The 24,488-nt window shown below is 37.4% G+C and overlaps 1 protein-coding gene across 4 annotated transcripts in view; it reads right to left on the reverse strand.

The window, feature by feature from the left end:
* tnca (tenascin Ca) overlaps positions 1-24,488 on the reverse strand; it is a 60,169-nt gene that overhangs the window by 27,220 nt on the left and 8,461 nt on the right. For all 4 annotated transcript variants that reach the window (XR_006251008.1, XM_043239627.1, XM_043239628.1 and 1 more), the window contains 5 exons: positions 16,367-16,572; positions 5,418-5,964; positions 3,776-5,089; positions 2,033-2,296; positions 1,507-1,622 (listed from right to left, as the gene is read on the reverse strand). Coding sequence is in view for 3 of the 4 variants with exons in the window: in XM_043239627.1 (XP_043095562.1) it covers positions 1,507-1,622; positions 2,033-2,296; positions 3,776-5,089; positions 5,418-5,892 (2,169 nt within the window). In the remaining variant the exon portion in view is untranslated. The remainder of the gene's footprint in view (positions 1-1,506; positions 1,623-2,032; positions 2,297-3,775; positions 5,090-5,417; positions 5,965-16,366; positions 16,573-24,488) is intronic.

The following is a 24,488-nucleotide window of genomic DNA, read 5'->3' on the forward strand; positions in this document are numbered from 1 at the left end:
AAACGAAAGATAAATCTTACAAAATAAAAATAAAAAATCTTAATGGTTCAAAAACGGGTTCCTATTTTTAAATGAATAAAATCCTAAAACTCCACACACATTTCATTTCAGTACACATAACTATTTTATTGAGCGCTACTGATCTAGATGACCTCACCGCTAACAGACATATGCTAAAAGTCAACTCCAATAATAATTTTTCAGTCTATATTTATACCTCCATTACTGAAATTCACGATATGACAGAGAATACGTGTCACGCATCTACATTTTATTAGTTTCCTAAATGCTGGTGGCATGAAACAACAGCACTGAAAAGTGAGCAATAAGTTCAAACATCTGGGATTTCTGGAGCACCATAAAAGTGAGTCTTAATGGAGACTTTATGGTTCAAGGATAGTTTTTTTAATGACTCCTTAAATGAGTGCATGAGCTCACGGCCGCCTGCAGCTCTGACTCAAATGGAGAAAATGCCCCTTCACATCATTATAACGAAGAATGATTAAATTACCCATTACTCTGTTTTAAATATGAGAGAGACGCTGCATGACCGTATAACTCTGGCACCTAGGATAGTCTTTATGAATAAACCCCCGTGTGAGCATCGTACCGCAGTAAATCTGCTAACCTAAAGACCGACAAGCTGATACAGAGATACATTTTTACTATTAGTTTTACTGTCACTTATTAACCTAATGAAAGTATTTAGCTTCTAGGGTATTTCAACACTTTTCTTGCACTTTGCTTTATAGTACTTCATGAACGTGGCTCTGAATTGCTTCCACATACTGGGAAGACGTTTTTATGAAGTTAATGAAACCGACCTAAATTCCGATGACTATTAAAGCACCAAAAATATATTTCATTGCATTTTCTTTCTCAAATGCTTGCAGTGTTTTGGCAGTCTGAAGAGCAAAACAACTCAAATATATATCCAATACTGATCAGGTAATAATGATTAAAATGAATAATTAATAATAAAAAACCCTGAATATATAAAATCATAAAATGAAAACACCCTAATACACCCTAAAATGAATATTAGAAAATTTTCTTGATAGGTTCATATTTACACATTAAAGAAAAAAATAATTAAATAAAAAAATAAATGCATAAAAATATAAATGATTAAATACAAAAATAAATACAGTAATAAGTAATAATTATAAATGAATTCAATAAAAACAACTGCAAATAATACAAAAAAAATGTTTGAGTTTATATTTGTTTAAACGCATGAAAATTAAAAAATCAAACAAATTTGTTTTTTGCCTCTCAGGTTAAATTCAAGAATTCTGACTGCTTTGTATCAGAGAAAACAAGAACTTATTAAGAATGCATTCTAAACACATTCCCCATTCTAAATCACACTCATATTTCTTGTTAAATCCATTTAAAATCATATTTTTTGCATCATGATGTTTACGCAATGTCATGGAAAAATGTGCAGCATCTGAATTTTGTGCCTAGATAACAGGCTTCAACATCGTCTCCCGTGAAACTAACCGTGTTACGGAAGATGAGCTCCCAGCCGTCGAATGGGAAGTTCAGCTGGTCCCACAAAACCTCCACAGACGTATCACTGATGGATTTAAACTTCAGGCCCTCAGGCTGGGGTAGGTCTGCAGAGAAAGAGCAGAGGGTAGCGCGATATTCAATAAAGTTTATTAGCAATAGTCAGTGTCTGAATATGAGAATATGACTAGTTTCTAATGCTGTTTGGACAGATTTGCATACGCAATGCAAGCTAGCACATGCATATGCAATCATTGTCGGAGAGATTTTTCTTCAAATAAAAAATAGAGTGAATTATGACTGGGTCATTTACTTGAGAGCTTTCAGAAAATGAGACACATTTTCTCTTTAGATTTTTGTCTGCAATTTTACAATATGCAAATTTTTGCCATGCAGGTAGATGATGGTACCCACATTATGAAAACGGCAAGACCCCAACATCTCCAGTGACAGAAACACTTTTCACTTTTCAGCAGTTAGTGATTGCGTGTGTGAGTGTGTGTGTTAGTGAACATACACGTGGACACCCTGGCACTGACAGGAACGCTCTTCTTGTTGTTGAGGACGGCATAGACGTTGATGAGATACTCTATTCCCGGCTCCAGCTCGGAGACGGTAGCAGACGTACGATCTCCAGGCACGCGGAAGTCCAGCTGCAGGCCTCCCGGTGACGTCGGGACGTACGTCACCAAATACTCCGTCACCAGCATCTCGTTCCTCCATGTGAGGTTCACCTTCTCCGTGCTCACATCCGTGACGGTCAGGTCTTCCGGTGGTGAGACTGGGAAAGACATTAAGGGTCATTTACGTCACAGATGTCGAGAGAGAACGAACGGCGTTCGGTGCCAAGTAGTAGGAAAATTGTCCATGGCTCCGCTGCGGTGACTGGGAAACGTCCCATCAAACTGCTGAGTGCTTAGAATCAAGCTACACTGACTAAATTAACTTTGGTTTCTTATTAATGGCAGCTTTTGGACCTTTTGACATGAGTTTAATTGTTGTCTGCGCTGACCTTCACCACTAATGGTCCTCTATATAAAGCTAATGGATTTCTCAGGCACACATATGGTGCGAGTTTACTGTCAAAGCACTTCTCTGTGCAAAAAGATGGATATAAAATAGTGTGCATGTAGCAGATTTCAGACTGTAGTAGACGTCTCTACATGAGGCTGCAGAATACTGTATATATATTTTACAATGTAATTTATTCTTGTGACGCAAAGCTGAATTCTCAGCATCATTACTCCTTTAGTGTCACATGATCCTTCAGAAATCATTCTAATGTGCCGATTAGTATTAATTTCTTTCTGACCAAGCTTTTGAATAGTGTAGCGCACGTCTTGTTTTTACTAAGTTAGATGTGTTCCTAGGAACAACATTTTAATCCAATATCCCTACAGTCCCTAAAGTCAGAGGACATGATAGATGAATGACACTGATGTACAAGAAACATACTAAACTAAAAAACGGGTTGATCTGATGTTAAGGGTCATATGATGTTGCTAAAAAGAACATTATTTTGTGTATTAGGTGTAATGCAATGTGTTTATGTGGTTTCAAAAAACACACTATTTTCCACATACTGTACATTATTGTTTCTCCTCTAAGCCCCGCCTCCTGAAACGGGTACAAAGCTCACTGTTCTACAAAAGCGAGGTGTGCTCTGATTGGCCAGTTATCCATTGCGTTTTGACTGGCCAAATACTTCCAAGTTTTGGGGGAAAAGTTATGCCCCTAACGTGATGACACTGAAACAATAAAACACGTTACAAACGAGGCAGTTTTACAAATCTTCTTTATAACACTCTGAGGAGAAAGGAAAATTTGAAATAGCATCATATGACCCCTTTAAACATAGGTTTTGATCCAGGAACATGTTACATATGGTAATATCAGGTTCTGCAGTGTACTATATATCATCAGCAAGTTATTTGTGAGTCTTACGGGCTACATCTGTGGTACTTTTGATGCCTGAGTTGTATGGGAAACTGTACAAACATTCCGCATAACATTTCATTTAGTAATTCATTGGAAGAAAGGTTTGTAATAACATAATTCTGGCTGAAGTATCCCTCTAATTTACAACCATAAAAACACAAAAAAGTGTTTCCATCACCAGTACTAAGAACTAATGCTTTTCAGGGTTTTTAGTTGTTAACGAAAACTATAAAAAGTAGTCAATAGTTTTATATTACTATTAGTATCAATAGTGACTAATAGTGATACTATATATATTGTAGTATATAACTTCTTCATTTACCTTCAGAGCAATCCTCGCCAATGTGGCCTTCATCGCACACGCAGCGGCCGTCCACACATTGCCCCGCACTATTACAGTCATTCGGACAGCTTCTTTCTCCACAGGCGTCTCCAACGAATCCCTGGTCACACACACATTTCCCATTGAAACAGCGCCCACGGTTATTGCAGTTTCCAGGACAGGTGGTAACGGAGCAATCCGGGCCCTCAAATCCGTCCTGGCAAACACACTGTCCCTCCACGCACCGTCCACGTCCGAGACAGTCATTCACACACTTTCTTTGACCGCAGTCCTCTCCGGTGAAGCCTTCGTCACAAACGCACTGTCCCGCAATGCACCGTCCGCGATTCAGGCAGTTGCTCGGGCAGCTCAGTTCACTGCAGTCTTCGCCGGTGAAGTCCGCAAAGCAAACGCACTTCCCGTCCACGCACTGGCCGCGGCCGTAGCAGTTCGACGGACATGTTTTGATGCTGCAGTCCTCTCCGCCGAATCCCTCTTCGCAAACGCACTGGCCGTTAACGCATCGTCCACGATTGTTGCAATCATTAGGGCAGCTAAACTCCGAACAATCGTGACCCTGGAATCCCACGTCACATTCGCAGCGGCCTTCAACGCAGCGCCCTCTGCCATTGCAATTATTCGGACAGGAGAGCTTCCCGCAGTCCTCACCGAAATATCCCATTTCGCAAATGCACACGCCGTTGAAACAGCGCCCTCTTTGGTGGCAGTCGTTCGGACAGGTCAAGCCAGAACAATCCTCTCCGGAGTAGCCAGCGGTGCACACGCAACGGCCGTCGATGCAAAAACCTTGTCCCGAGCAGTCATTCGGACAAGCGATCGTGCCGCAGTCCTCTCCGGTGAAGCCTTTATCGCAATAACACGTCCCGTTGTCGCACCGCCCGCGGTCGTAGCAGTCATTTGGACAGATGAGCTCAGAGCAGTCGAATCCAGTCCAGGGTTCATCGCAGACGCACTCGCTATCAACGCAGCGGCCGCGTCCCAAACAGTTGTTGAGGCAGTCCGTCTCTGTACAACCGTCTCCGGAATAGCCTTCGCTGCAAACGCACGCTCCGTTAACGCAACGGCCGTTCTCTCCGCAGTCAACCGGACAGCTCTCCATGCTGCAGTCCTCGCCCGTGAAGCCATCGAAACACTCGCACTTTCCGTTAACGCAGCGGCCCTGGTCGCTGCAGTCTCCAGGACAGTCAGGAACGGTACAGTTGGGGCCCTTCCAGCCGGGCTCACAGATGCATCCGCAGGTGTCCGAGCTGAAGTTTCCTCGGCCGCTGCAGTAGGGCTTCGTTCCTATAGCACCTACACAATCAGAAGCACACGTAAGAATCTAAACATGCAATTATCTTAGCAGGCTAGCCGAGTGTCATTTGCTAAGGAAAGGGTCATGACCTCCCTGCTGTCAATTATGTATCAGTGAAGACATTAGCAATAGACAAAATGGCATTTTTGGGTGTTTTTATTCATTAAAAAGAAATTTGTCTCTAAGAATTCATTCATTCATTCATTAAAAAGAGGATGGTTTTTGCACTTATAAATCCACATTTCTTTGTCTCTGCGATATAAGCTTGAATTATTGTAACACTGAAAGGACAGTGTGAGTAGTGAACCTCAAAAAGCAAACCTGTACCTGTGGCCTGAGCGCTGCAGCAGGAGGTTTCTGTGGAGCACTGCTCTCTGAGCGTCGACAGCTCGCCCTCCAACATCTCCAGCCGGTTCAGGAGATCCTTCAGGTCCGGCAGTCCCTCCATACAGCCGCACGCCTGCTTGGGGATATTGATGCGGTGGGTGAAGACGATCTGATTACTGCTGTCCAGTGTGTGGTCTGTTACTTCCGAGCCAGATGGAGCATCCTTCTGTTCGAGATCTGAACCGGCGGGAGAGTCCAGATCCACCGAGCACAAAGAGCTTCCGGGAACTTTGATGTTGTAGACGTGGTTAAAAACGACCGGTTGGGAAGAGGTCGGAAGGGTCACGTTGTGTATGCCAGGAATCGTCAGAGCTTCCCGTCGGTGTCTGATCATCTTCTTTACCAGGCCGGCGTGATTTAGAGTCATCAGGGTTGCCAAAACCAAACAGCTGAATGTCTGGCCTCCTGGACCCATGTTTCTGCACTAATGGATGCTTGTCTTGGCAAGAAGACCTGCCTGGTGAGTCTGGACAAAGTGCTACTGTCTCTGAAAAAGCAAACACACGAAACATATAATAAAAAGAAAGAAAAAAGATGTTCCTGTAATTGCAAGAATAAAAATAATGCAGAAACATTTTGGGAAACCCATTCCAAACATTAGAAATTTCAGAAATAACTGGTAATTATTAATTTTGATGTAGTTTTTTTATTCAATTTAATTTTATTTTAATTTCAGTAAAATTTGTATTTATTATAATATTTAATGTTTTAGTTATTTTAGTACTTCAAGTTAAACTAAATAAATAAATACGCATAGGTATATTTTATTTTTAGTATTTTCTTTTTTAGGAATTTAGCTATACTCTTGAATGCATTACATTAAATGTGTAAACAGAACATTTCACAGAAATAAAAACGAGTGCCGAAATAATTACTTGCTTACTTTAAATACTGTATACAGCATTAAATGACAAAACCCTTTTTTCATGCAGTCTTTAATTGCAGTGAACAATCTTTAAAGTCATAGCTGAGAAAAAAAAATGGCAAAAATGACAAAAAACCTTGTCAATTTATTTTATATAGCATATATATATATATGCCTTTTTTAAGGGCTTGAAATTCATATTATGTGAGGGGCAGAGTGACATATCTGTTGTAAAATATTGATAGCTAATATATAAAATGCATGAACTGAGCATATGCCAGCCTAAAGTCTGCACCAGTTATTGAACAAAATTTATCGCCACTACATCTTCCAGGACTGAAGTCCATTGATCATCACTATCAATATGCATATTGTTGAATCATAAAGTTTTCTTTTTTTATTTCTTCAAGACACCCTGCCAGATTCCTAAAAGTAAAGTATAGTCCAGTTTTGTCTTTGAGCATATTAATAAAATCTGCCTTTTCCGTCTGCACACTTGATCTGGGATGACTTCATATCTGGACATGGAGCTGTGTAATTTACGGATGGTGGACGGGGGCCAGAGTCTCGGTCTCCTCCGCAGCGTGGGAACGCTCATCTGAAGCTGCTTCTGGATGTCCGTGCTGCCTCCACATGTCTCAGATGTCTGAGCGTGTGCGATGCTGGAGACTGCAGGACCTCAGAGCTATTCAAAAGAGATATCACCGCCTACACGGCCACAGGGACTTCCTGTCTCTGCCGCGTGCGTGAGCGGCACGTCCAAACGTGGAGGAAATCAAACGCAAAAGCCATTTATTTTCATCCAGCCGTTCAATAAAAAGCATTAAGTTTGGGCGAGAAAAACATGCACTCAATGGTCTAGAAGAGAAACACTAGCCAAAAACCATAATGACAGGTTAGTGACAGACACAGATCGTCTTTGTTATCAGCTTGTGAATAATTTTTTGGGGGGGTTTTGCATTTGCATAATTTGAGCAGCCTATAATGAGATGCTTGGAGTTAAATGACTTTGATCGTGTTAATAAGTGTAACCAGACAAGACATTTTCTGTTGATAGAATATTGGATATGTCTGAATAGAATAGAATAGAATAGAATAGAATAGAATAGAATAGAATAGAATAGGCGCTTTAAGCAACATGTTTTGGAATAGTATGCATACCATCTGTCAGATATCTGAGAAATATCGCAGGTGTCATGAAAAATCACACCTGCGTTTGTGACACAACTATGCAAACAGCACACACACACACACACACATACACACACACACACACACACAACTCAAGGGAGCAGTTAGGAAACTAGCCAATCAGAAAGACTCTCTGTCTGTCAGTCATTTCTCTGGAGCTCTTCATTTCTGAGAATCATTTCAAAATTTCTGTTTCAAAAAAATCACTTTTAACACTGTTTGACAAAGTATTTTAAAATAGATATCAATCTTGTTCATTTAATTTAGAATAAACAAAATGACCATTCAACATTTTAAAAGGTATCATTCATGGATACGTACATTATGAGTAAAGTCAAAGAGAAAAACGGTAATTAATACAGTAATTGTGAATTATTACGATGTCAAAAAAAAATTATCCTGTGATCAAAGCTCAATTATTAGAATCATTACTCCAGTCTTCAGTGTCACATGATCCTTCAGAAATCATTATAATAAACCGATTTGCTGATGAAAACAGCTGTGGTTCATATTTTTTGTGATTTTAGGATTCTTTGATGAATAAATACTGTAAAAAGTCTTACAGTCAATGGTAGTACCGTATGCCGAAAGAAGCCATAACCAATCATATATCCAGATATCATCTTACCGAGCCTAATGGTGAAACGCTCTCAAAATTTTGTCTTATTAGTCACAGCAGCCAATGATATGCCATCATCGCAGTTCATGGTATGTGAATAAACCTTTGTGCCCATAGATGTCAAGTAGATAGATGAGAATCTGAAGGTGTAGGATATTGGTGTTTCGGTTCATTTTAATACTCAAATCATAAATGCTTCTCATAAACAAGACTATTTAAAAACTGCTGGTTGGAATCTACAATAGGTAGCAATTATTAACACCCTGAAATAATCATTAAGTCATTAAGCCAGAATGACTCTGGACTAATAACCTGAACAGACTAGAAATCAAGCCAAATCCCAAAAACCTCCTTTGAGATTAAAACAGCATGTAAAACCTTTTTACTGAAGGCAGACATTAACAAAGCAGTGGACCGAAGCAGACCGAGCAGATATCCACGGGATCTTGCTCACACAATAGAAAACTGTGTTGTCACAGGTGCTTTGTACATGTGCTTCTCATTTATATGGCTGCTGGTGAAATGAGCACCATCAGTAGCTGCAAAGTGTAGTAAAAATGAAACAGCGGGAGAAATATTATTACATTTTTGTCCACAATTTTGTTGCATGCCTTCATTTTAAAATGTCCTCGTAATAAAGACTAATCTACAAGTTTAAATGGCAATGTACATAAACGTATGCATATTTATTGTCAGAATATGGCTAGGAATAATTGGATTTACTGAAAGTGTGAAAGATGTTTTTATATATTGCCAGTGCATTTACTTGATAACTAACGTTTTGGCAAAATTAACCTTTTTTTGTTTAGCAAATATTTTATATGTGCAATTTATTATGGTGATGCAAAAATGAATTTTCAGCATCATTACTCCAGTCTTCAGTGTCACATGATCCTTCAGAAATCAGTCTAATATGCTGATTTGCTGCTACTATTTCTTACTATACAGAGAGACATGTGCAAGCATTTTACATTATATACTGTAAATTGAAAACAGAAGTTGGACAGCACGAGAATATTCACTCTGTCCAATAAGGAATCTTTCCATGTGACATTTTTTGGCTTTTTTTTTTTCTTTAAACGCTTTGCCAGCTTAATAAAAATCCTTGAAATAAAAAGTACGCAATCTGATATTTTAGATGCGCAGTCATCGCATTCTCAGTGCAAAGACAGCCTTTAAAATCCAATGAAAATGTATTCATGACCAGACAAAAAAGTACAACCAGACATAGTTCGATGCAAATGTGACGACAAAAATGCGAGATTGAGAAAAAAACTAGTTGTTATTGTTAGTATACAGTTTTTAGGGTGTTCTAATCAATATAAATAATGTAAGTAACATTTAGTCGTTGAGCAGGTGCTTTCATCCAAAGCGACTTACAAATGATGACAACAGAAGCCATCAAAACCTTGTCTATTTTTTCTTATTTTCTACTTGTTTACATATAGAAGCAGACAGAACAGAAAAAAAATAAGAAAACAGGCATTTATAAAATGAATAGACGGTGCAAACGGTCAACAAATAGATCAAATAGAATTAGAATAGAGAGTGCTAGAGTTAGAGGGTCAAGTAAAGATGGAAGAAATGAAGATTTCTTGTGAAATAGACACAAAAAGGTTACAAAAAGCTCATTCATTGTATGCTAAATTGATTGGTATTTAGCTTGATAAAAATAAATCCATGAAAAAAGGCTAATTACAATTTACTAACTGCATGGTTCATACACTCGGCGTTAAGTGCTTTGCAACAACACTGACACCGTCCAGTTTATAGATCTCCTAACCTTTGACCTTTGGGTTTCCGGTCAAGACCTTTAGCCTCCTCCTCGCACTTTGAAGTGTCCACTAAGCGCTTACAAGTACTTTTACATTCCTTCGAACCCTAACAAGGGTCAACCCCGTGACCCTGCAGCCCGTAACGTTCGTGCTCGAGACTGACGCGAAAAGGGTCTTCGCCTTAAAAGAAGAGATTACGAGATCGTATTCTCAGCATGCGCACAATAGAGTTGAAATACATGCCAGTGTTCGGGTCGCTACGGCAGGTTCAGGAACAAAGGTATGAATTCAGTGTAGATCTATTACGGTTCCTGCCACGTTCTTTTAAAACACCAGGATGGGAACATATAAACCTGAGATTGAGTTTCACAGGCTTTCTTCCTACATCTGCAGAAGGTTTCTGGAAAATACCTCGTGTGTCTGAGGATAATCAGTTGCTTAGGACTCGTGTTGTTACAGACGGGGTTTAGACTAAGCCAGGATTAAGCCATAGTTCAATTAGGACATTTAAGTCATTTTTATAACCATGATCAATAAAAATACATCACTGGGGTGCATCTTGAGCCAAAGGCACTGATATATTTTAATGTCAGTCAGTGCAACTTTCTTTTAACTGAAAGAGCTAAGACTTACATTTTAGTCTAGGACTAGGCTTTGTCTTGTCTGTGAAACCGGGGGGGACATAATCATAGTTTTGCCTTATTATCTCAATGTTGACTTAGGTCATGGTTATGAATTTTGATCTCAATACTTAACACTACTAAATATAATGCGTCAGAAATCAGTTCCAAACGAAATAACTCGAGCAAATGTTAATTACGATCTCCATATAAGACGTAAATTAATCGCAAAAACGGTTAACCGCTAAGCACTTTGTAAAGGCATTGAGGAATAAATAGCCTTTAAGAATATTATAAAGGGAAATCCTTAAGTCATAATCCAGAATTGCTCTATCTTTATTAGTTTTCCCTGCACTGGCAACAGAAAGGGAACTTTTCCACCTGGAAACAGGGACTAGGAATGTTGGCCTATGTTTTCCGCCATCTGTTTTGCCTGGTCCGCAGCAAAGACTCTGCGCATGTGTGTGTCATACGCGTTTAGACTAGAAGAGCTCCGGCCATCAAACGTTTTAAGCATTCAATAGATTCCACCCCTAACGAATACACAACCCAGTGTTATACAGAGACTACAGCTGTAACCCTATGGCGGGAAATATCAATCTACACTCCAGATGAAGTACAGAGCAGACTGTATGCCGTGTATGTGAACACTCTAACATGTTTAGTCCACTGCCAGTGGGCGATTACCAGACTTTGACTGATGTCTACACCGAGCAAACTGCCATATGCTGTTTTCCTTGCTGAGGGAAATAGATTTGCCATTTTTCTGGGTAATAAAAGCTTTCTGTAGAAAAATCACAAAAATATTGTGATAAAAAACTTCTCATAGCTAGTCTGAAGTTATTTAAATAAATAAGAGTAGGGGATCGTTCGACCAGATCCAGATCCAGTTTCTTTGCAATTATTTCTTTTTTTATTAACTTCAGTTGCACAAGTAGTTTTCAATAATGACTTCAGAGATGGATGGATTAGAAGTGTGCAATTTTTTTAGTTGTGAATAAGCAAAACATTATATTTATAGGCATGAAGCATTGCATATGATATAATAAGAATAAAAATGAGTGTTTTTGGCATACAGAAATATGTAAGTCGTATATATAATAGTGAATTTGCATTGATTCGTGGGAGTGAGAGGTTGCTGCAGAGCTGTTTTGTATGGGCCACCAAGTGCAACCAATTTCACGAACCGAATGAATTATGTGACATGAAATGCATGACAAAATGCAGTTAGGCTTTAATGCATTTTGAACACAGAAAAGATGTTCGAGGTCGTAATCCCGAATGGCACCAGTAGCATTTCATCAATGAAAAAACACCTAGTTCTAAATCTATATGTATGTAAATATATACATATATATGTATATAACTGCGATACTGTTGTAAGTTGTTCTGGATGGAAATACACTTTATTGTCCTGCGAATCGATGCTTTCCTCATTAAGACGACCTCCAGAAATCTCCAATTTCACTGACCCGCTGAATACTTCCAGAACGTTTTCAGTGATGAGGATACCATCAGAGAACTGCCCCAAAGTGACACTTTCCCTTAAGTAAGTGAGAAGTTTGACAGTGAAACGGATACAACAGACATGAATTCTCTCGTCTTCAGCGGACGCTTACCGGAGCCAATGAGTGATTCTCACACGAGAAAAAAGAGCCTGGAAGTGATCCATCAGCACCAGGCCATCTGCACCACAGGTCCACATGCGACTCAGACCTGTCTGTCTAGACTCAGTGAGATTTATGGGAAGTAGGCGCTTATATCAAAGATTACACATGGGAACACAGACCCTAGAGCACACCGTATAACTAGTTTGCAGTGCAGCTGCTCGGACCGGATCACCGTTGACATTCATTTTATTCAGCAACACCTGAATGTACTTCACTAGAATGAAAAGTTGCATTTGGACAGGGTTTAGATTCCTTTATTTTTTATGTTAGCATCAAATAGAACGACTTGTTGACATCTTAAATGTTCAGAACAGTGTACTACTCATATTGTTTTAGCTGTATGCAGCATATATAATGTGTACAATATAGTGGAAAATGTGTGTATTCACACTGATATATATATATATATATATATATATATATATATATATATATATATATATATATATATATATATATTTATTTTATTTAGTTCAAGTTCGACTTTTTTTGTGTTTTGCAAGTTATGTACTTTTTAATGTCTATAGATTGACGATTAGATATAGATTTCTGTTCATTTTGGTTCATAGTTCACACTAAGTCAAACTAAGTTAAAATTAAATGTTTAATTGCAAAGATTGCATCCACAAAAAAAGTCTTTGTTTGCACAATACATGTGTGTGTGCAGTGTATATTTACTATGCATATATAAACACGCACACCTACATATTAATTTAAATGATAGCATATATAAATATATTAAATATAGAAAGGTAACATTTTTCTTACATGTATATGCATGAGTATTTATATATGCACGTAATAAATATATATGCAGTACACACACATGTATTATGTAAACAAAATCTTTCATTTATCGTCACTAATCGTTTGACAGCGTTAATTAAAATGCAAAATTTTGCATTGACAAATATTTGAAAACAACTATTTTATTCCAGTTGACGTATTTTAAATAGTAATATAACGCTGCATGACAGATTCATTCTCATTTCCTTAACTTCACGACTTCTCTTTATTTTTCGCACTCTGACAAAATGAATTGGCCATTATCATACAATGGCAGATTGGTCGAACAACCCCCCTTCTCGTTTCACACTCATACAATGTTCTCTTACTCTTTCTTAAATGAAGCCCTAAGGCCGTGGGTCGGTCTCACTCCAGCTGTCCCGACAGACCCAGACACCTCTCCGTTCCCATCATTCCTTCCACACCATCACAGGAGGAACCGCACATAGCAGAGGCATCATAAACCCCCGTCAGCCGCTGACCTCCGACAATTTATGCCCTTTGATTTCAGCTGGATGAAGAAGGGGGCTTGACTCTTTCCTCGGGTCTTAAACCTCAAACGGCCTCACCTGATGCACTTCCATAAAGCTGCAGATAAAACTGCCAGGGTGAAGAAAAAGACCATCTGGTTTTAGCAAGAGCTTCAGAATATTTAAACTAATTACTATAATTCATACCTAATACATTCTGCATTATCACACATAGTGATGACCTGTAAACCACCAAAACACCACACTTGTATTTAATGGCGCGGTAGAGCTCAAAACACCATGTACTGTCATTTATGGGGCCACTGAGTGTCTTAAAAAAATTCTACACTTTCCGACTTCCAAAAATACTGCACATTTTCCTCATATAAAAGCATGTGTTGTATCAAAAATCAGGCATCTACTTTTTAAAACCATATAAGGAAGTGATTTGAAATGCTCTAAAACTCGACAGAAATGGCCTTTCACGGGAAGAAGCATTATTTTTTAATAATGGACACGCATTGTGGCCAGAAGTGACACGTTTGGCTTCACAAGATGTAAACAGATGTACTGGAGTGGTGTGGGTTATCGTGATGTCTTCATCAGCGGTTTGGGCTCTCATTCTGACGGCACCCATTCACTGCAAAGGATCCAATGCTACGTTTCGCCAAATCTGTTCCCATTAGGAAACAACCTCATCTGCATCTATTCTTTTAAAACACTTCCTATGTCTGCAGATCACTGGGGCAAAAACCACAGAGCAAACTTCTTATCAGCAGACGGCGCATTTTGAATAATAGTTTACATCAGGAGCAAACACAAAATCTGTGAGCACGAGCTATATTAATAACGATTTGCTAAAGCAAGAGCCACACATTAAATAGTAATGGTCTGTTTATGCACCTGAACCTCAGAAACCACAATCCCTGGAGACTTCCCCTTAAACACATACACACAGAGCAGCTGCTTCCCACAGATCCTTCTCTCCTTTCCACAGGACAATGTAATTTTCATGATGCTCACTCATGTCATATACATAGGCACAGAGTGAAAGATGGATACGTGTCTTTTTGCCAGGTGATATCAAAGACGCCGCACTAGTTTCTGTCTTTCATCACGTGAACATGCTCGCTGCTCACCATGCCTTGATACAGTACCTCATGCATACTTGAACATGAAACAATGTTCACAACTCATATAATCTCTGTATGTTCACACATATTCATAGTTGAAATATTTAATGGGGTCGGATTTGTTGGATATTCAGATTTGGCCAAATAAAATGTCTAAAAACCTATTAATGCATGCTATATGCATTCACACGCAGTATAACAGTCAACTCATTTGGGTCTCATTTAAATTTTGAAAGAAATTTCGGAAACAAACGTTGATACCTCAAATAACAAAGAAATACATTTTTCTTCTGGCTTCCGAAAATAATGATATCTCTTTAATGTCTTAATCGTTTCTCCAAAACAACGAGTTTAAATGGAGAGCAAATTGAGTCTGCTCCTTCTAGTGTAATATCAGAGGACGACCATGAATACCATGAACGTCGCAAGCATGCAATCAAACGCCAATATGTTTGTTTGATGGGAAACATCTGAAACAAAGATGATACTTCAAATATTTGAGAACCCAATTAAATGTCCCGAACAGAACCTTTTTTTCTAGGTTCAGCTACATTGAGAAAAAAAATTAAATGTTATTAATTTAATGATTTAGCTGCTTTTACGAGACAGGAATGAGGAGCATAAGTAGTCTCTTAAGAAATAGAAACCAGTAGTTTCATAAAAGACTTGCCAAGAAATCTGCGATCAAACTCTCAATATAAATAGCGTGCCAACAGTTGAGTCGTTTTAATGAGAATTTCTCAAAGAGACAGTTGAGACAAAGTTGATGCTTCAGATAAATCAGAACTGAATGGAGTCTCCTCAGCTGATGCTTTTAAAAATATATTTTTCCAACACACGACCATAAAATATAAATGCAATGTCTTCAATGTCTTCAATTGTTTCCCCAAGACAGGAATAAGATCACGTGGAGAACAAAAAGAGAACCTATTAATCTCACACGCGTCTCCTGTACCTTCATGTCTCATACTGTACAGAGAAAATATGATAACAGCTGACTCTACTGTACTTTGTACAGTATCTATTTTTGGGAGAAAATTTAGGCAAACATCTTGATGCTTCAAATTCAGCAGATTCAGAAACAGAAACAGATCGTAAAGATACTTTTCTTTAGCTTCCAACACATACATGAATGAGATGTCTTCAATGGCTCATTTGTGTTTCTTAGACAGCACTGAGAGTCCAGAGAAGAAGAGCCCATTAAATGCTCAAATGTGTTCTGTAATTTCAGAAAAGAATGACTCAGACCTGCCAAGAAATCAAAGTTTGCTTTCAGAAGAGAGTTTATCTACTGTATTTACAAGCAGCATGATTTTTAGGAGAATTCATCTGAGACATGGCTGAAGCTTAACATCACCAAGAATCTCTTCAACTGAACCATTAGGTTTCAATGCATCTGAAATCAATTAAATCTCTTCAGTGTCTCAATTGCTTCTCCGAGACCTCAATGAGATCAAAAGGAGAACCAGAGGAGCCTCCTGAGAAATATAACCTATTTATTTCACATGCATCTCAGATCTTAATGTCTCAGACTGTGCTCAGACCTGCCAGGAAACCAAAGTCTGCATTCTCAAAATTAACTTCATGCGAACAGAGACATTTTAGTAAAAGCACATGAGATAAAGTTGATACCAAAAGTAGCGCAATTACGAACCTCCTTAGCTACGAGAGAGAAATCTCTTGAGTGAAAGCAAAGCCCCCTGAATCCATAAGAAGAAGAAACGAGTGAAATTAGAAGGGGAGGAAGTGGATGAAGATACCTGCGGTGATGAATGGAGCTTCCAGCGCCTCCCTGCAGCCGAGCAAATCAGGTGCAGAAGACGAGAATCAAACAACGGCGACGAGGTGAGGATGTCCAGCTTCCGTCTGTCTCCGTCTCTCCACGTGCCGGAAGATCTGAGAGAGTCTGTGATGTATTCCACACACCCGTCCGTCCGTCCGCCCGCCCGCCCGCCGAGCCTCTAGGCTGAAGTGTGCGAGAAGGAGAGGGAGAGAGGATAAAAGCACTACACCTCTTTAATATGAGAGACTTCAGTCAGAGTGCTGTGAATTACAAGGACTGCCCTTAAATAGCCTTTCCACGAACTCATACAAGCTCTCTCTCTCTCTCTCTTTCTCCTCCTGTTCATCCCTCCTACTGCTTTGAGGTGTTGAGATGCCTACACAGGCAGCATATATTACCCATACTCTCTTCTCCCTGGAGCCAGAACATACGCCTATACGTAGAAGTTCAAGAGAGTTTCTACAGAGACATAAGAGCAAACAGAATATTTAATAGTCCTACAATTTTAATCTGAGAGTGCTATGCAGCTATACACAGAAACATAAAGAGGATGAACTAGAAAATGGGTATGAAAGGGCACCTGAATATAGGGAGTCACACACAAGCAGCACAAATGTTTTGGTGCACATCAGAATGATTTCTGAAGGATGTGACACTGAGGACTGGAGTAATGATGCTGAAAATTCAGCTTTGCATCGCAGGAATAAATTATTTTTTTAAATATATTAAAAGAGAAAACTGATATTTTTAGGTTGTAATAATATTTCACTGTTTAAAAATAAATGCAGCATTTTTCAGCATGTTTTTTTTAGATGGATTACAAAAATATAAATGTTTAAATGCAAATAAAAATACAAAATTCTGAAAAAAATATTATATTATAATATTTGTATTTCAAATAAATGCTGAAGCGCTTTATTCATCAAATAATCCTGAAAAATAAAATGTTTCACAGTTTCTAAAAAAAAAAAGAAAAGAAAAAAGCAACATTATAACATTAGGAAATTCAGCATATATTAGAATGATTTCTAAAAAAAAAAGATTGCAGTAATAATGTTAAAAATGTGGCTTTATATCACAAGAATGAACTGCATTTTAAAATATGTTTAAATAGAAAACACTTGTAGTACATTGTAATAATAACTCACAAAGTTACTGCTTTTTGTTATTTTTAGAGTATAATAAATAGATTGCAAAAGAAAAAAATGTTAGCAAATGACATGCAAACCTTAAAATTTCAAACATGTAAAACATCTTTATTTTTTTACTCATTGAAAACCAACTAGCCGGGTATGTTTCATCAGGATACCTACGCATGACAAAACATTCTTTCCCACCATAGCAGATACGAGAGCGTCAAGAAGCATCAAGACACAAACCAGATCTTGGGGCCATTTTTCAATATCAGTTAAAGCTAGATGCACAGAACGGATGCAGAAAAGTAGAAGTTAGAAGTTGTGTTGAGACTGCTGAAAACGCTTTCATCAACTGATGTGGCAGTAATTATCAACTGCGGGCCAACACTTTCACTTCCAGTTCTAACAGGTTTGGAAAATGACTGCAAGAGACATTTTACAGATAATTTACTCACATCTTCAGCTTGTTTACTATTCATCTGAACAGATGCCACTGCACATGACATTATATCTGACATCTAACATCAACAAGCGCTACTTTCTGGTCAATCAGCCACCTGTTTGTAATTATCACGTCAAACGCTCTCCGTTTCTCCATTACAGAGTATTTCCATGTCGCTTAAATGACAATCAGAGAGAAATCCTTGCCAAAGTGTAGGGAATGCTGTGCTATTTCTTCAGAAAGTGTGCCGAACTCACACATGTAGCCTAAAATCTGTCCTCGTTCGCAGATGCCCAGAGGGTCAGCGTCGTAAAGAGTTTTGCAGCAGATATTTTCTTATCTATAATGGTTCATTTGCATGTCAACCGCATTCGAGACTCAATCTAATGGCAAGAAGATATTCTAATGTGTTAATCCCATTTAAAACCGTGGCATTGCAGTGTGTGAACATCTTTACTTTGCAGAAATGTGACTTGAAACTCAAAAAAATGTATAAAAACATCTGCTTGTTCGCAAAAAGTAAATGAAAAATAATATTACCTACAGTAATCGAATGATGACGAGTTTAAAAACATCAATGAACCTTTCGATGAAAAGTAGCCTGAAGAAAAAATATTCAATATGCATCGATAAACGTAATAATAAGCTAAAACTGGCTGACAAATGCGTTAAAACTAGCTACATTTCATGCAACATTTAACGCTTTAAACAAAAGTGATGGAAAATGTCAAACACTTGTCAACGTTTTTTTCTCCGTGACACAGGCCCGTATGATATTCAGAAGTTAAGTCTGAAACATGTGCACAGGGTGAGTTGGTTTGGGTTGGCTCTGTTTCAGCTTGCTATCATTGCCAACTGTTCGCCAATTACGTCACACCGTCCCACCAAATAAAACCAAAATCGCCCACAACTGCATGACTAAATCATTGCCTTACTTTTCCATAAAGAACCTAGAACAATGTTGCCAAAAAAAAAGGGTAATTGAAGTAAAGCTGAAATAAAACATAAAGAAACATAGATGAAAAACATAAAGCAAATGTTGCAAATAAAACATTTTTTTTTTTTTATTAATTTTGAATTTTAATTTTCAATTAATTTTGAGTTTATACTCTTTTCTATATGGATATTATTTTTCCTCATTGTTTCTATAGTACTTTTTTTGGACAAAATAAGTTAAAGCACTAAAATTAAAATGAAGCAAAAAAAAAATAAATCGAAATACACTACAAAGGCAGTGAGGATGGAGACCATCAAGTATAATCATATAAGACTATAATCACGTAGACTTCACCATAACCTCATTAAAAAGTTCACTCTACAAACACGTCTGATTAATATCAATATAAAAATGAAGACTCTCTCTCATTTCTCTCATTAAGCCACGAACATAATCAGCGTATCGGTTCCTAATCTTTCAAAGCTGGAGCACTTGAATGTCTGGAAGTGACGTCCTCGTTTCTAAAGAAGCTAAAATAAATATGGAAATTCTCCAACTAGACCGTCACGGGAAAACCAATCCAATACAACACGTGTCGTGTACACAAAACCACGAATACCTGCTGAGGTCAACATGAAGAAGAAAGTTTTAAAGCACATTTCGGTGCGTGCCATTATAAACATCACATGCAACAACTTGCTGCGGTTTTATTAGAGAAATACATCACATTACAGAAATAAAAACACAAAAGCTCAATCTGAAAAGCGAGATACGCATAGTTAGGTGCAGTCTAAATATTTATCAGAGCGAGAACATCAGAACAGTAAGCATCTGGATAGAAATGACACAAGGTTTCTATTAATCACCCTGACACGAGGAGGTCCGGATGAACGTGGCGGGTCGTTGATAGGTTAGATGAGAGATTGGAAAAGCGCTTCACTTATGTAACTTGTAACCTGATGTTCAGACCGCGTCACTAACTTGTTGCACACAGATTATAAGCATTTTTAATTTAACTGTAAAAGAAGAAAATGAAAAAGTATCGGCAAGGCTGTATTTTTTTGTTAAAAACCCTTTAATATTGTGTAATATTATTACCAATTAAAATAAGTGTTTTCTATCTGAATGTACTGTAAATTGTAATTTATTTTCTGCAATCAAAGCTGAATTTTCAGCATCATTATTCCAGTCTTCGGTGTCTCATGCTTGTTCAGAAATCAGTTTAATATGCCGATTTAAAACTCAAGACACATTTCTGATTATTATAAATGTTAAAAACAGTTGTGAAGATTATGATTTTTATTTATTTATTTTTTTTTATTTTGTAACATTATAAATGTCACTTTTGATCAAAGCGTTCTTCGAGGTTTATAGATATTTTATAGATAAAAAGTCTTAATTCACTCTTTCACAATTTAAGACCTTTAAAAGCTATTATATCAAGTAATGGAATTAAATGTTGCATGCATTCAAATGCTGATTGAATATCTTCCGCAGCTGAAAAATGAAGAAATTTTGTTTTCTGAGAAACTGAGCAAAAGGTATTTAATTTAATTTAATTTAATTTAATTTAATTTAATTAATTTAATTTAATTTAATTTAATTTAATTTAATTTAATTTTTGTTAAAATTCAAGTCTTTATTGTCAATTTAACGTGTTGTTGGATAAATAAAAATCATATTGACCACATACTTATTTATTCATCCATCATTTAAATAGCACTAAAACTACTGGCATCCAACAACAGCCTAAAATGACAACTAATCAACTATTTAGATCTTTGCTAACATTCACTTTCCATGGAATCATCAGCCGAAAAGGAAAGACTTTTAAGAAACTATTAAGAAGAGTCTTTTTTTTTTTTATTCAACATAACCACTCAGGTGAAGTTCATAATATACTGTAGAGTCTTCACAACCTGATTTCAAAGATAAATACAATACAATAATTTTTTTTAATACAAAAAAGGCTTTATAAGTGGTAGAGATATATATAGTGGTATGTCTTTCAACAGTGTTACTAAAACGTTTATGATGGAGAATGAGGTAAATGTCATTCAGGATGATTCAGGAATGAAGAATCCAGTGTGAAATAACTTATTTATTAAAAGCACATAAAATGTGTCTGTTGATTATAATGAAGTCCTAAGTGAGACATAGAGAGTCACCGAAGACTGCTAGAGATTTAAGAAACGTCCCACCGCAGACATACAGCAGATCTGTCACGCTCAGCATAAACATGAACAAATATGGGATTTCAGCCACGGTACCTTCTGAATCGGTCAGCGTGTGGCGATCCAAACAAACCCTCCGACTCACTCAGCGAACCAGACTTAAAAACAGCCAGATGCACAAATGTTGTCTGCATAATTGAGGAACATTTAAAGCCACCAAGCGTGTGCGGTTGTCACGAGCAGATGGTTTCAAGCCCATCGGAAAGAGAAATCGCCCATTAGATCTCCTTGACATATTGAGACACCAAAGCGGCTCATTCATGAAAGACGAGCAGAATGAGTTCGTGTAAGTCGTTCATGAAGCTATTCATGGGTAAAGTGTTTATGGGTAAATTTGATCCAACACGAGGCTTTGTGTTTATGGTTTACGTAGAAATGAGTTCTGCTTTTTTCTCACTGAAATCTCACAAACGGCAAAGTTTGTGTCAAATATTAGTCAGTCTGTAAAAGAAAAATATTTTCAGAAATTATAATGTCTCAAACCGTGCTCAGATTGCCAGATGCTCAGATCTCAATATTAACTCAATTTCTAGTTTTAGGAGAATTCTCAATTTTAGGAGAAGCATGCGAAACAATGTTGATTCTATAACTTTCTTCTGGAGCTATAACGAACAACACTTGAGCACCAATTCGCTAAAATTTATCATATAAAATGAAAAACATTTCAATCATTTCTCCCTTGCAGAAATGAGTTTTAACCCCCTGAAAAGTCCTTTTGAAAATAGGCTCATTCTCCAACTCCCTCAGAATTAAAAAAAGTTGAGTTTTCCCGTTTTTGAATCCATTCAGCCGATCTCTGTGTCTGGCGATAGCACTTTTAGCATAGCTTAGCATAGATAATTGAATCTGATTAGACCAGGAGCATTGCGTTTAAAAATGACCAAAGAGTTTATATATTTTTCCTATTTAAAACTTGACTGAGTTACTTTGTGTACTAAGACTGGCAGAAAATGAAAAGTTGGGGTTTTCCATGCCGATATGTTTGCCATGGCATGGCAGCAAAGTTCCTTGTTTATTACGCCGGAATGAGAGTATAGTTCCTAGTCATATCGGCCTAGAAAACCGTCACTTTTCTTTTTCTGTCAGGTTTAGTTCACGATGTAAGCGCCTAACAACAGACACAAATAAGTCAAAGTTTAACACACAGTAAGAGTATAAAACTGAGGTGAAGGTCAATCATTTAGACTTTGATGAGAAATATAGACTGAGATATATGACTTTTTAGCCTGGTATAAAACTGGGTACACACTGACACATTGTGAGATTATTCTCAAACGTTATTTTAAAAAGTCCATTTGCCATTTGCTCTCCATATGATCTCACTGCAGTCTAAGAGTAACAGCGGAGATATTAAATAGATGCCTGATTTTCGTTTTCAATGGGATGATGGTCCTCCATGCAAAACTACATCCAATTCTATACATAGCACATGAAGTGTTTCATACGAATTGCACGCCTTGCTTTGTTGATACATCATAAAAACGCAGATATATATACAATATGACTTATTTATGATGTTTTTGTGAGTTTTCTCCATGGAGAGACTGGTTTGAAAGGGGCGTATGGAGAGAAGGCACCAGGCAGTGATAAATTGTACAAGGTCAAAGCAAGGTTAAGCAAAAGACTGCAACCTTGACTGCTGAAAAATTGAAACGGGACAATCGAGAGCGAGCAAGGGTCCACTGAGCTCTTTACACATTACAAAAACATGAGCGTGACTGGAAAGATTCATGAAAGCCATATGTATTTCACAGGGATGTGACTTTGGACGGATGAATCATGGATGTAGTTTGACAGAAGTCAAACTAAATAACACATCCTTCCCTAAGAAACTCATTACTCAGAGGATTATGAATAAATAAATAAATGCGGTTAAAGGTGTGGATAGTCAAGAAACACCCATGTGGTTGGCAAACTCGATTTAAACGCTGAATTTAACAGAGATGGGTAGAGATGAGCAGACTGTCATCTAAACAGACATTAAACTATGAGCAATTTTATACTATTTCTGATAGTAATTCAATGGCAAAAGTATTCATTTTCCATTTTCAATGTAATATATTATGAATGATAAAATATATAAAACTAATAAAAATGACTAAAAGTAATATTTCAAAAATAACAACTACATTTATATAAATTATATACCTATCAAATAAATCAAATTGTATTTAAGCTACAGTAATAGTACACAATTCTACTAGTTTAACTGTATGAAATAAAACGCAACCTTGATGAGCGTAAGACACTTTGTTCAAAAACATTAAAAAAATCTTACTGACCCCAACTTCTAAACAGTAGTGTATATAAATGATTAAACACTATAGCAATATCTCTACCAGTTGACACATTCCTATCATTGTATGGTATATAACGTCATAGCTCTCATCCCTGTGGTCCAGTATTTCTAAGTGGCCATCCTAAATCAGCCATCATGTGCTGGACCACCATCACAACAGCAGCAGCACCACCCAAGACGTTCCTCAGAATGACTTCAGGTTCAATATACTGGATCTGGCAATAACCACATAAACAAGATAAACAGCAACTCTGTTATGATTACAAATGCTTTAGAAATGTTTTAGGTGATGTAGCGCTGGACAATTCTTGGCAAACTACTGCATGAATACAGCCTGCTTTAGTCTTGTTTTGCATACACTGTGAAATTTTGTGTTGTAATTACGAATATAATACACAGCGGGGAGGTTTAAATTAAGACGGGAGTAGGCTTAATCTAGAATAGTTAATCTTTGTTTAAAAAAGGGCTTATTGAAACATAGGTTAAGTACAGTTTACCAACTCCTGGACTATGGAGTCCTAAACTAAGAAGAAACTGGATTAATTTAAAACCACCTATGATAATCTGAAAAGAAAAGCTGATAAGAAAAGCTTAAAATTGTATGGAACTGAGAAGCAAATCCAAGGAAAACAACAGAATAAAGCCAATCAGCCAATCTTCTTATTATTATTATTATAATATTTGCTTTATACATAAAGCATCTGTTTTATAGACAGTCATGGTCAAAATTATATTGGCACCCTAAAAATATGGATTGTGAAAAAAAAATAGTTCTATTGTGCAGCAACAGATTGCTGAGCTTTACAAAATATTAATTCAAGAAAATAGCACATAAAAAGACATTTCCACCATTAGGACAATAAAGGAGTTCCAACCAACAGGAAATGGTACAAATCTGCATACTGTATACTGTCTGTGGCAATATTTGACTTAATGCAACATGAGGAGGAATGTTTGAGTTTGACCAAAGACTCTCCAATGATCACAGCTGGAGAATCGCAGAGTATTGGTGTCAGAAAGCCTTTTAAAGGGCCATGACTGGATCTTCTAA

The sequence above is a fragment of the Puntigrus tetrazona genome, chromosome 5 (genome assembly GCF_018831695.1).
Source record: "Puntigrus tetrazona isolate hp1 chromosome 5, ASM1883169v1, whole genome shotgun sequence".
NCBI lineage: Eukaryota > Metazoa > Chordata > Actinopteri > Cypriniformes > Cyprinidae > Puntigrus > Puntigrus tetrazona.